Source organism: Pleuronectes platessa, chromosome 1 (assembly GCF_947347685.1).
Source record: "Pleuronectes platessa chromosome 1, fPlePla1.1, whole genome shotgun sequence".
NCBI lineage: Eukaryota > Metazoa > Chordata > Actinopteri > Pleuronectiformes > Pleuronectidae > Pleuronectes > Pleuronectes platessa.
The window spans coordinates 33082961-33097328 of NC_070626.1; the positions used below are offsets into that span (position 1 = coordinate 33082961).

Consider the following 14368-nt stretch of genomic DNA (forward strand, 5'->3'; position numbering starts at 1 on the left):
TAAAAGAAATACGCTCAAATTATAAGCAGGTATACTATCTCATACTAATTGAAAAGTTCGGTGGGGAAGCATCTTGCTGTTGCTGTTGATGTCTGCATTAATGAATGAGCTAAATACCAAACTGCAAGGCAAGGGCCTATTTGCACATGAAATGTACAGCCTGGTGAGACTTTCATGAGAAAGTTTCAGTTTCTTTCAAGCCAGCTGGAGGGTAACTTTCTCAACCACATGCCATCACTGAAAGAAGCCCCATCATCAGTTGATCACCTCCGCAGGTACACTGCTGGCAGAGCACTTTAAGTCAGCATCACTGCTGGAGTTTTATTCTTCTCTCACAGAGGAGAACTTTTCATACGTGAGGAGGCAAGCTCAGAAGATGTTAGTTCTCCTTGGATCTACTGACATATGTGAACAAACATTTTCTGTGATGAAGTTTAACAAATCCAGATACAGATCCTCTCTCACTGATGATCACCTGTCAGCTGTCCTTCGCATATCCACCTCAGATATTCAACCTGACTTCAGTGCACTTGTTCATACCACAGACTAGATTTCTCTCACTTAACAAGAAAAAAAACAACAACCAACAAATGGGGTGATTAGACTATATGCAAATAGTAATAGCACTTTGTATACAGTTAATTTAAAGCTGATCTTTGGAATACGGCATAACATTTTCATTTTTTGTTCACAACTGTTCTTGTAAATGTTGATTAAAGTGTGATATATTGTTGGCATTATTACTTTGCCTGCCTCACTTTTTCATTGCCTAACCATAACATTTACTCTTACCTGTAGAAGCTTATCAAATTAATATGAGTAGAATTGAGTTCAGCTTATTGGTCGGGCCCTCCACAACTGTCCATATTTCTCATGTGGCCCCTCGGGAAAATTAATTGCCCACCCCTGATTTAGACTGACAGAGGAACTCATTAGATTCAGGTGGTCAAAGGTCAAAGGACAAGGTCACACAACACGGTCATTCAGTCTCAAGTCTGTCTTTAGGGGATTTCTTCCCTTTTTGACCAGTTGGACAAGATTAGATTTCAGTGGTCAAAGGTCACAGTGACCTCATATTATTGTGAGTGCGACATGTCAGGAACCTGGAGGGACGGACACTGCACTGGTTGGTGGTGGAGGACAAACACAGGGTGGGAACTCGCAAACACACACCCATACCCATACCCTTACACACACACACACACACACAAACACAAATATAAATTCATATTTACAGCATCTGTTCAATCTTTATCTTTTCAGTTCAACATTGTTGTTTTTTGCAAAGGCTTTGACTAGAATATTGTCATAAATATGAATATTAACTTGTATATAAGTACATATTGAACATTAGTTCTCCAGCTGTCAGTCTCTCACTTCCATTGTATGTGATAAGGACTGAACTCTGTGTCAGTAGGAGTGAGACATGGGACCTCAGGAGGCCTCAAGTAGTTTGGATGCAAATTTCAGTCATCACTCGATTTTTCAGCCAGTTGCAGCCATTTTCATTAGGGTTCTTTGTATTTGTGTTATTAATAATACAGTTCATGGTTTAACTGTAAAATATCAAGTCTCAGTTTTATTTCTTTGCCGTAAGTGTTTGATAACGACATCTTAGGAATCATTGTCAAATCTTTTTCATAATTTTATGTGTCTGCTGATGCAGCTGAGATGAAGCTGTTAGAGCAACGTGACAAGAATAAAGTAGTTTACAGCATCTCCATGACAACAGGGTTATTCTTAAGAGCAGAATATTGTAATTATCAGTTCAGAATAAACTGTAAACTTACTTTATCGTGTCTGGAGCATTTGATCGTGCATTGTACCTTTCGAGTTTGTTCTTTTTTCTCTGAGTTCAAAAGAAATAATCATTAGAACAAACAACACATAACTAATAATTAGCAGAATTATTGTAAGTATTCATATTTACCTTTAATCTTCTATAGTAGTAGAATCCTGCTCCAGCTCCGAATGCTGCACACACAACGAGGACTCCGACCACAATTCCTGCAACTGGAACTGAAACACATGTAATTCAGAGAGTAGAACTGTAGCATCAACAAAGTGCAGTGATGTGTCTTCAGTGTAAAGTGTAGTGTGTGTGTGTGTGTGTGTGTGTGTGTGTGTGTGTGTGTGTGTGTGTGTGTGTGTGTGTCCTCCTGGTTCCTGTGTGTTCTCCTGACAACATGTGGACATGATGCTCCTGAGGAGCTAGAGGACGGAGCCCTGGGGGATCTGCTCCACCAGGAGGAACCAGGACTCACTGCACCAGCCTCAGGTCTGACAGTCGCTCTGAGGATTTCATCATCAGTTCTGGTCTCATGGGATCTTACCTTCCTCTATCGTCACGTAGCTGTTGATGAAGAGCGTCTCCTCTTCACTACTGAGTTCACAGGTGAACGTTCCCTGGTGATCTGAAGATAAGTGGTGCAGCGTGAGGCTGCCTGACGCTGACACATCCTCCACCTGCTGCCTCCACTGCTCTGAGACCCTGGGGGGGCCGTCCACCCCGGTCTGGTTCACAATGATCTGCCTGTGGTTGAACTTCCACAGCAGGTGTGTCGGGGGTTTGGTGTTTGGAGCAGTGCAGTGGATTGTTGTTGTTGTTTCACTCGGTGACACATGGACGAGAGCTGAAAAGAAAAGAGATCAAATAATATCACCGTGGTCAGAATGTGGTTTCAGGCTCTGATGAGACTTTCTGAACATGTTCTATCATCAGAATGATTCATGTGGAGGAGGGTGTGGCCTTGGAATGATGAACTGAACTAGAAGGTCACTCAGTGGAGCTGATATCTCCTCCAGGGACCAACAGTCACTTCAAGCTGCTCCACATCTCACACACATCAGTCCTCTCAGGGAAAATGTCCAGAAAGGTCCAAAGTTAAAGAAAGAAAACTAATGGATCTGTTCAATGCTCCATTTGTTTGTTGAGCTTTAAGCAACATTACACAACAACTACTGGACAGATTCCATGAACCTTGGCAGGAAGGTGTGTTACGGGTCAGGCTCAGAGAAGAACTCATCACATGTTTGTGTGGATCCAGGATCTGTTGTTTTTCACATTAACATTGTGAGAGAGGACGTTTTTCAACATTTTCATTGATTTCCCTGCGAATAACTGATGAAGATGAAGAAACAATCTGACAAATTTAGAGGACTGATATTTATGAGTGTGTGAAATTTGGTGCAGATCTTGGGCCTGGTGAATTTCAATGTGGTTTCATGAGGAGACTGTTGGGCCTTGTGGAGGTCTGAGCTCTACTGAGTGACCTGTGGCCCACGTTCCATCCTCACAACTAGTTCAGTGGAAATCTGTTCAGCAGACAAACAAAGAAACAAAGTAAAGATTGAGAATCAGCATTGATATAAAATGTAAGTTATCTGTAGGAGCAGATATGAATATGCAGCAGTAGGTGAAACAAGCAAAGGTTCAGTTCCATAGAGCAGATTCAACGTACTGGGTTGATACCACAGCGCGCTCCTCCTCCCACTGCGAGTGCTGATGCTGCAGATCAGAACAGAGTCTCTGTCTGACAGTGTCACTGTGCTGCTGATCTCATAGAGCTGCTGCTCCGTCTCCTTCACTGAGGTTTGGTTCTGAAGGTCCACGGTGGACGGAGGCCTGGTGGACCAGGTGAGCTGCGGCTCGGGGTAGATCCCCTCTGAGCGGCAGGTGAAGCTGTCCTCCACCTGCTCAATGTCCACCTGACGCACCGGAGCTGCAAGACAACATTTATCTTTTAGAACTCATTGATCATCTTTGCCTCGTGCACCGTGGAGCTCTTCATTACTTTTACATATTGTGCTTATTATTTAAAGGACCCATCGTATGCCCATTTCACCACAGTAGATATGATAACATATTTTGGTCAAAATATCACAGGCCTCATTTAAAACAGCACCTTTTTACCCTGTCTAAAACAGCCCTCCTCAGATTGACCTGTTTTGAGTGCCCCGCCCCCCCCCCCCCCCCTCACCCCTCCTAAACGAGATACAAGTGCCCAGATTTTTAGCTATCCATTACCTCTGTAGAAATATGGCTACTGGAGACGAAGATACAATCTTGCAACCATATCTTTTTGAACCAGAGTCAGGTGGAGTCAGCTGAAGCCTGGCTGCGAGAGCCGCAGCTCCCCAGCACAGCCCTGCAGTGGGAGCAGTGGGAGCAGTGGGAGCTGGAGCTGGAGCTGGAGCTGGCGCAGCAGCAGCATCCTTCCACACTGTGGAGTCAACGTTTAGAGGTGTCCCGGGGGTCTCCGCCACAACGATCGGCATGTTTATGCGGCCACTTACATGTCTGACGGGTAGCAGCAGTGAGCTAACGCTAGCTCGCTAACGAGCTCTGTCGGAACCGTCTCCCCGGAGTGAGGGTGGAGCGCGTTAGCTCGTTTTAGCTGGCGAGCTAACGCTAGCCGGGGAGACGGAGCCGTCTCTCCCCGTTGCCGGTGAGATGGTGGAGGGGGGTGTTCCAAGGCCATGTAGCGAGACTATGACGTATTTTTCGGTCGTAATCCCAATCGACGCACTCTAGCGTATTGTTTCTGACATACTAGGAACCACAACAAATCGCGGTAGTTGTTTTTTTCCAGAGTTTTTGGGACGGTTGACATGCCAGATACCAAACTAACGTGTAGAAGCTCTACGAAAGGAGCTGCGTTTGAAGACCGAGCTCCAACGAGTGGATCCGTCGCCGTCCAACCTGTCCCATGATGCATTGCACTTCAGTGACTAACCATTTTTCAAAGAGGTAATGGTGCCGGCAAGCAGTGAGACGTCCAATGCTTCAGTATCAGCTTCAACTCAACCCAACAGTTCACATGTTAAACAAGGGAACAGCAACAAGAGACAAATATCATCTCTAGTATTTGTGTTGTGTTTTCACTGTGAGTTTCTTTACCATCTGCTCTCAGGTTGATAAATGACGCCTTGCTGACTCCAGTGATGGTGCTGGTGAAGCACTCGTATTGGCCCTGGTCCTGAAGCTGCAGCCCCGTCAGCCTCATTGAGGCGTTTCCTCTGGAGATCTGATCTGTGAACAGCGATGTCCGGTTTGTGAAGCGCTCGCTCTGGAGATCAAACTGGTCTCTGTCCCTGTAGTAGGAGTGGACACGAGTGTTTTCTGGTTCCACCTGCATCCAGTGGATGACTGGGTCTGGACCAGGCTGAAAGCTGCAGGGTAAGATGCAGCTCTCCTCTAGAACACAGGAAACCTCGTCTGTGAGACACCGGGTACAAAAACAACCAGTTCAGGATCAACTGTGATGAATAGAAGCTTTTTTTAAAGAGCAATTAGAGCATTTGCTCACAGACGGATTGTGAATGTAAATATCCTGATGGAACTGTCTGTCTGTTTGGCTGTTGACAGTTAACATACAGTAGTTTCATCTGAGCTGCTTTCACAGAAACAACCTCCTGCCACACGAGGCAGTCAAATGTGTAACGTACATTTACTGTCAAACCAAAAATATGAACTAAAAGAGGCTCAGATTCACACCAAGTTGGAAAAGTTCTGTGATGATCACAGAAATGTTCATTAAGAAAATTTACTTTGAGATTCAGCAACATCTGAACATTTGTTACGGTGAGAAGAATTTAGGATCTGGAAATTTAGACGTACAGAAAGATTTATTTTTGAATCCTTTGTGTGTGTGTGTGTGTGTGTGTGTGTGTGTGTGTGTGTGTGTACACAAAATAACACACGCGCACACCCACTTTCAAAAGAAACCCTCTGTATGGACCTCTGGTATAAACACAGCTCAGCTGCAGAACCGGTTCATCATCACCCAGTGTGAATGTAAGCTAATTTATTAAGTTGCCTTATTGTGAAGGTTTGGTCGGTGAATTTGTGTTTCCTGTCATATTAAGCAGTGTACCGTATGGGACCTTTATTGTGAAGGGTCACCAGCGGAAGTGGTTGTTGTTTTAATTGAGCTTTGACTTGACGTACAACAGGTCTCCTGGTTGAAGTCCACATTGTTCAGTTCTTGTTTTACTGTGAAGTCTTTGGCGAGGGCGATGAACTGTGTGTGACACATCTTTTTATAGTAAGGAAACCTTCAGTAGTTTGTGATTTTATACTTTTATTATCTTCATAGTAAATGTTTTTCTTCAACAAATGTTTTTCATTAATGTTGTGAGTTGTTGTAAGTGTGAATTTTTCCAACCTCTCTACTGTCACGAACTCTATATAGTGAGGATATGATTGATATAATTATATAGTGAGATGAGACGTCACGTACCTGCTGTGGTGAGAGTCCACATGAAGAGGATCAACACAACCAGAGACTTGAACACAGACATCTTTCTTTCATCCTGTGAGAACTGAATGTGGATCAATGGAAGAAGAGACGAGTTAACAGCTGGATGGACTCATGACACCGAGTCAGAGCAGCTGAGGTTCAGACTCTGCAGAGATCAGACTGAGGACTCACACCTCGAAGTCCCGCAGTGAACATAATGCAAACCGAAAGTGAAACTGTAAAGACCCCCCCCCCTCCCCCACATGTGGAAGTGAAACCTGTGAAGCATTAACAAAACAAGAGTTCACTCACCGAACCACCGGGTCTCCGCTCCTCCGTGTCTGTTACTGAAGAACAGACCTGAAACCTGGTGAACTCCTAATAACCGGAGCTAAAGTCCTGAAGACAAACGAACAGTAAACGAGTCAGAAGCTTCTCCAGCGACTGATCCCGACACGATCACAGTGGATCAGAGAAGTGAGAGAACACGGTGTAAATAAAGAAGACATGTTTCAGATATCAGGCTGATTTGAACCCAACAAACACACTTCAGCTTCCCCGGAGCAGCTGCTGCAGCTATTCACCGACTCACCGAGTCACACTGTGTCTGTGAGTCTGTTCTTTCTCCCTCTGGCTCCTCCCTCTTTCAGACAGCTCTCACCGCCAGGGCGAAGTACCATCGATTAATAATTAAACACATGATCGTCAGTTAGTCTCATAAATCATCCCCATGAATATAAAAAGAAACAAATGAAAGTGATATAGTTCATAGAACTTTATTCAAAATTTAAAAATATTACATATAAGTTCATTTTCATCTGCATGAACAGAACTTTAAACTAGTTCATTTTAACACTGAGTATAACTATATACATTACTTTATTTTGCGGCTCCAGATAAGTTATATTTGGGTGAAGAGGAGAAATGGCTCTTTTGATAGTAAAGGTTGCCGACCCCTGACCTAGACGCTCAAATTCACACCAAAGTTTGCAGGAAATTCAAAACCCCAAAAAAGAATTGTATTCAAGAGTAATTTGAAATTGACGTGGCCAAATGGCTCAACAGCGCCACCTAATGAAAAGCCCCTCAGTTAGCGTTCACCAATCTATATATAGTAATTTTTTTTTGTCAGGAACAGTAAAACAACATTACTACAACAAAAAGGACGTAATGGAAAAACGCAACAGGAAGTCGCCAATTTTTTACGTTACACGTTCGATAAACTTTAAATGACGTCATTTCAACAACATGGAGATTCAAACGAGGTTGTCGCATCTGTGTGATGTCACGGGGGGGGGTCATAGAATCCTTTGATGTCTTCGATGTTGCAAAGATGCCACGTGATGGCGTGGACTGTAATGCGTGATTAGTGGGCGTGGTTCAGAGCTGTTCTACCCCCCCTCCCCTCTGACAACATATTTAATCTGGATTGAAGGTTAATGTTGGCTCATGTTATTAATATTCTAACCCAAATGAATTGGCTTCTCAAGGCTTCAACGTGCTCAACTTCTTACCAAAGTTTGCAGAAAATTAGAAAGTGGTGAAAATGTACGTTTTCTGGAGTATTTGGCAATGTGCGTGGCACAATGGCTCACCAGCGCCCCCTGGAACTCACCCCCCGGTTTCCCTTTGAACGATCTTCACAAAAATCATAGCCCAGGTGAATCGTGACCAGACAAACAAAGTCTCGAGGAGCATTATGAAAAACCCAACAGGAATACCGCCATTTAGCATTTAGTGGACATTTTTCACATTTGTTTCATCACACGATGTGACCGTGGCGTGGCATTTAAGTTTGATGAGTCAAATCAAGATGATTGAGCTACACCTGCAATATTGATCACTAGAGGGCAGTGTATGACCACGTTTTGTCCTGGGCACAAATCTTCTACCCTAGGGCTGAAGAGCTCGTTCACACATTGTTGATATGTTGGAAACTCTATTAAACTTAATGTCTGTCAATTAATGTTGAGAGATAACTTTAGTTCATGATAAAGAGTAAAATGATAATTTTTAAAGTGTAGGTTACACAGTGTGACCGTGGTGTGACATTTTGATGATTCGCCAAAATTGAGGAATCTATTATAACTCCTCTGTGCATTGTTCTATCAGCCTCAAACCTCATTCGCACATTCACAGTCCCGCCCTGATCAGATCCATGCGTCAATATTCACTCATCGTTACAGCGCCACCTGCTGACGACAGGAAGTGACATATTTCATACTTTGATATATGCTCCTGGCTGCTTAACAATATACAGCTGAACAGAGCTCAGTCAAGTCATGTGACCATGATCAGAATTGCGACATTTCCTCAAACTGTGTAAACATTGATCTGCGGTGAAGAATCAATCTTCGCCAAAGGACACGATGTTGTCATAACTCCACTGTGCATTGTCCTATCACCACCAAACATCTGTCTCATGATCAGAGTCCAAGCCTGAACACCTCTATGTATCAATATTTCCTCAGTGTCATAGCGCCACCTACTGATTCACCATGAAACAGGAAGTACTAGGTAAATCCACTCTGCATTATCCAACCAGCTCCAAACTACTGACCTATGACCACAATCCTGACCTGAACAGCTCCATATATTCATATTAGTTCAGGGTCATAGCGCCACCTATTGATCAGTGTGAAATTTGATTTGTTGTAACATTGACACTAAATGTCCCACGCTACACCAGAGCCCCAAAACGTATGCAACACAGAGACGTGTGATTGGTCATCGATCGCTCTCTCCACCGACCACCACCGGCTTCACACTGCGTGAGCTCGGGCCCGCTAGTGCTACGACGTAGCTCGAGTAAAGTAAAGTAAATTTCTCCAAATACACAAATGGCTAAATATAAATAATATTGCCAACTCTGTCACAAATGCTAAGATAGTACTATTACCTGTTACTACTGCTATTGTTTCATTTACTACTTATCAATAACAATTACATGAAAAACTACTGAATCTTCTATGTTTAAATAATGACGTACACTTCATGCAAATGAGCAGAATATAATAATGCTAATAACAATAATGATGATGATGAACTTTATTTATTCAACACATTTTATAGAATCAATTGCAGCTCAAGGTTTTTACATGAACAACAGAAGAAATGTTTATCAACAGAACAAATTAAGACTTCAAAGGTTTTAAATCAATGAAACCTTTTGATAAAAAGTGGTAAAAACAATGTTCATGAATAAAAAGCAAAGTTCAAATTAATTAATAGTACTAAAAATAAGTTTTGAGCAGTTTGTTTCAAATCTTTAGTTCACAACACAAAACGACCATGAATAAAAACTGAGGCTGAATTTAAACAGAGTCTTTATTGTTCTTAAACATCTGAATCTTCACTTTAAAACTTGGATTATTAGAACTGTTTATAAAACTCATTTAATTTGTGTCTTGTTTCTCCAAATGTAAAACAAACAGATTCACATTTATTTCTTCTTGTATTCAGGGAAGAATTTCTTCCATTTCATGTTCTGCAGAAAGAGAAGAAAGAGAAGTGAGGATATCAGAAGTTTCTGTTCCTAACACCATCAGCTCTGCTCCTTGTGGTCACTCACGTTTTTCCCCCAGGAGCTTTTGGACTTCTTGGTCTTCATGTCCTCCAGAGACTCGTAGGTGTTGCTCTGGACGGTGGACGGAGGGCCGGCCTCCCTGGGGATCTTCTCGTAGGTGTCATCAGGTGGACCGCTGGAGGTCGGCCTCTCAGCGACCTGAGCGTACAGGACGTCTGTCTGTCCCTCGGACGCCTGGTGCAAGGGGCGGGGTCTGGAGGGGCTGTGGAGGAAGTAGGTGGGGCAGGTGACCTTCTTCACAGGAGTGGGTGAATAAGACAATGTGGATGTGAGGTGGTTAGAGTACTCTCCCTCTTCTACCTCCTTCTGCTCCTCTACCTCGTCCTCTAACTCCTCCTCTACCTCCTCCTCCTCTTCCTCTGTCTCCTCCTTCTTCTCTACCTCTTCCTCCTCCTCCTCTTCACTGCTGCTCTCCAGCTGTGGTAGAACCTGGCTCCTGCTCTCAGTCTGTGTCAGCTCAGAAGATGTGTTCCCTGCTGGAGAGGTTGTGTTGAATGAGTCTGTGGTGGAGTCTCCTCCCAGTGCCTCCTCTCTGGTGGAGCTGCTCTGGGCTTCACGCTCATGTGACGTGGTTTCAGGGAGAGATCCGCTCAGAGAGAAGCCCGGAGGAAAGCCTCTCCTTGGTAGTGGGGGGGCAACCTGAAAGACACGATGACGATGCTGGAGCTCTGCAGACTCCTGTGAACACACAGATGTGGAACATCAGGGCAGCAGCAGCTGACCTCATGTCCAGATGTTTCATTTGAAACAAGACCTGTTTTTAATTTCACCTTCTTTCCTCCAGTGTGTCACTCATTGTTGTGAAGGTCAAAGCTCCCAGTGTGGATCCAGCTTTCACTTCACTCTTTACTTAACTGTGCAACATTCATTCTGTCTGTGCACTGGTTCATGTGCCATCATCACTCAACAGGATGCTCTGGATTTTACACTGTATATATATATATATGTATATAAGTTTAATAACTTTATGTATTATGCTATTATATTACACGTTGCTCATTACTTACTGAGGTCTACTTTGACTTTTACTGCTGCAATATTTCAAATTTCTCCATAGTGGGACTAATAAAGGATTATCTTATCTTATCTTATCTTATCTTATTTTACATTATCTTATCTTATCTTATCTTATCTTATCTTGTCTTATCAGCTCTGATAGGAATCACCTGAGAGAGGGACGTGGTGTCGGACACTGTCCCTGTCAGTTGTCTGCTCTTGGATTTGGTTGGAAGGTCCGGTGGCTGCACTGTGACAGGCTCATGTTGCTGCTGTGCCCTCTGCTTCCTGTTGGTGGCGCTGAGACGGGGACTCTTCTGGTCCCAGAGGATCCGCAGAGCCTGGACGCTCAGCCCAGACGTCTTCTCTTTGGTCTTGTAGTTCACCACATCGTACAGTTCCTCTTCCTGAAGAGAGAGAGACGTGTTGTTAAAGCAGACGTGAACACAGACTCCGAACCAGAGCTGTGAAACACTTAGAGACTAAACGAGACAATAAGACTCAGCTACAGCTTCTTTATACAGACTGATGGACACATAGATATATATAAAGGCTAGATGTCTCGGCCAACGGAGTCGAACGTCCGCACATGGCGGCCATCTTGCCACAGGCAGCTCGCCCACCCATGACATTGTGTTGTAGTGGTACGTACTTTTTAAATAACCATAACTTTCTAAATTCTTAACCGATTTTTAAATCGTTCGGTTTGTTACAAACGTCAGAGATGTAGTTATGACACTGCATACTTATGAATAATTATGTTATTTTCTAAAAAATAGAATAATGTTCTATAGGAACAAGATTTCCCTTTACAAATAAACATCAAGAATTTTTTCCATTTTTTTTATTTAAAAAGTACATGTACCACTACCAACACAATGTTATGGGTGGGCGAGCTGCCTGTGGCAAGATGGCCGCCATATGCGGACATTCGACTCCGTTGACTGGAAACGCGGATAAGACATCTAGCTTTTATATATATCTATGGATGGACATACATGATGAACTGAACACACATGTTGGACACGTGTTCCCATGACAAACACTTCCATCTTCGCTCAGTGTCTCTCTAACGCTTGAGAACCACAACTCAGAACAAAGGATCATGGGACGTCATTAACTCTGCAGGCTTTTTACACAAAATAAAGTTTCACACAAACTCAGATTCTGATTGGACGAAGAGGCAAGATGAAAAATGCACCAATCCATTGCTGCATTTTTATTCACTGCATCTATAGTTTAAACCTGTAATTACAGTGTAATTACAGACCCCAGAGGACCCAGAGGAGCCAGAGGACCCAGAGGACCCAGAGGCCACAGAGGCCCCAGAGGACACAGAGGACCCAGAGGACCCAGAGGCCCCAGAGGACACAGAGGACACAGAGGACCCGGAGGACCCAGAGGCCCCAGAGGACCCAGAGGACCCAGAGGACCCAGAGGCCACAGAGGCCCCAGAGGACCCAGAGGACCCAGAGGACCCAGAGGACCCAGAGGCCCCAGAGGACACAGAGGACACAGAGGACCCGGAGGACCCAGAGGACCCAGAGGCCCCAGAGGACACAGAGGACACAGAGGACCAACCAAAAAATACACTCAAACCCAAAATACATATTAAAAGATACAACATCAACATAAATATTCCACAAACAAACCTAAAACTACGGCAAGAACAAAAAGGTGTGTTTTTGATAAAGAGACTCAAAATGTCCACCGGCAACAGGATGAGCAGAGGAAGACGGACACAGGGACCTTTGACCTGCCTGGACCCCAGGGCCCTCCTCACAATCCACTCAGGAAGCTACAGCAATGAAAGATGAGTTCTTCTCACCTCGGTGCAGCTGCAGGTCAGATGTTCTCCAAACGGCTGGATGGGGCGGAGCCTGTAATGTTCTATCAGCTCCGTCAGGCGCTGAAACGTCTGACAGTCTCCTGATAGGACAAACTGCCCATAGGGATCCTGGGCGATGACAAAATGGCGGCACCGGTCGTGGCCCCTTCAGAGGAAAAGGCACAGTGAGAGGAATCACAGACAGTCGAGCAGCGATCACAGACGTGGTCTGTCTCACCTGTAGGACAAGATGTAGCCCACAGCCTTTTCACTGAGGCGGACGAGGAAACAGCCCAGAGGTTTCTCTCTCAGGAGATCCTCTGCTTCCCTGACACAGCAACACATTACAGGCAAATTAAAAATAACTCTCTTATCTCCCGTCGCCCGGTCCCACATCTTTATCTTCAGACTCACACTCATCACACGGGAAAATAAAAGAAAACACTTCATCAGGTCCGGTTCCGTCCAGACTCATTAATCCTGAACTCAAACTGACTAACTACACATCTAGAAACACTGGAGTCAGTTTCCATTTGATCAGTTGGATCATAAAAGCACAATTCAACTTTTATTCCATCCGTGACCACAAGCATCATAGTTTTGCATTAATACTTATATAGTTTAGTTTTGAATATTTAAATGACCAAAGCTGTAGAACCAGAAATGTTGTGAGTAGATTAAAGAATAGAACAAAAATATGTAATTTTATTGAAACACAAACTATAAATAGTAAAAGAAGATAAACTGATGATTAAATCTATCAAATCTAAAACCTCCTGTTGATGTCACAGATATCAACAGTTTGCTGCAGGAGTCTGTTAAAGGCAAATTAAATATCATAATATATATTTTACAAAGAGCCAAAACAAATCTAACATCCATCTGCCAAAGCTTTAAAAAGTCTTTAACCATGACATCAAATATAATAAACCACAGATCTGTTTTCTCTTGTGTGTGTTTCTTACTTTCTGGCAGCGAAGCCTTGAAACCAGTCGGGGGGGTTTCCGTTGTTGAGGATGAGCTGAGCCTGCGTCTGAGAGAACCACAGCAGCACCAGCTCCTTCAGGCCTCCCTGCTCCTGCAGCACCAGCTCCTTCAGGCCTCCCTGCTCCTGCAGCACCAGCTCCTTCAGGCCTCCCTGCTCCTGCAGCTCCATCCTCTCACATCTGAGCCCGGGATGTGAACCCAGGATGTGAACTCTGCTCAGGTGGCGTGCGGCTCGCAGACGACCCGCCCCCTCATTTGACTGTTTCTCTTGGCTCGTCTCTCTGGTCTGAATGGTTCTATTGTTTTACTTTATCTCTTCATTTTACTACTCGTGTTCCTGTGGAGGTTAATGTGTTGATCAATGTGTGGAGCCGGAAACCTCCCGATCACAGAGACTCATATTCACCACAGGTGAAAACAGCCCGACATGAGACATGAAGATTTAAAGTCAATGTAGAAACCATTCAAACTTCTTATCTGGCCATAAAGTAAAAACACAGTTCATCCTCAGGGGAGCATGATTTCTTCTGATGATTTTTTTTTTACTTTATGACAAATTTACCTGCTAAAATAATGAATTTGAAGAACATCAAATAAATGATATGTATTCAGATCAATAAAGATGTTTAGAATAAGAAGTCATAAATCATTGTTCGTATTTATTTTTACAGTTTACATTCGGGAGCTCGCGAGACAACAGGTGTCATATGTTCCGGCGCGAGCCCGACA

The 14368-nt window shown here is 43.8% G+C and overlaps 1 protein-coding gene across 1 annotated transcript; it reads right to left on the reverse strand.

Annotated features, from left to right (window-relative positions):
- Window positions 1–9278: 9278 nt before the first annotated feature.
- On the reverse strand, window positions 9279–13808 carry sh2d7 (SH2 domain containing 7). The gene is made up of 6 exons (XM_053418839.1): window positions 13618–13808; window positions 12891–12980; window positions 12653–12818; window positions 10995–11231; window positions 9814–10506; window positions 9279–9729 (listed from the first exon to the last, which is right to left on the reverse strand). The coding sequence occupies exons 1-6, from the start codon at window positions 13806–13808 to the stop codon at window positions 9685–9687; spliced, it is 1422 nt and encodes a 473-aa protein (XP_053274814.1). The 3' UTR covers window positions 9279–9684.
- Between the last annotated feature and the right edge of the window lie 560 nt (window positions 13809–14368).

What these genes read in the sequence shown, in the direction of transcription:
- sh2d7 (XM_053418839.1), bottom strand. Translation starts at nt 13,808, where the DNA reads ATGGAGCTGCAGGAGCAGGGAGGCCTGAAGGAGCTGGTGCTGCAGGAG. An exon ending in GGCTACATCTTGTCCTACAG is followed by an intron (nt 12,819 to 12,890) that starts GTGAGACAGACC and finishes TTTCCTCTGAAG; the next exon opens with GGGCCACGACCGGTGCCGCC. An exon ending in AAAGCTCCTGGGGGAAAAAC is followed by an intron (nt 9,730 to 9,813) that starts GTGAGTGACCAC and finishes CTCTTTCTGCAG; the next exon opens with AACATGAAATGGAAGAAATT.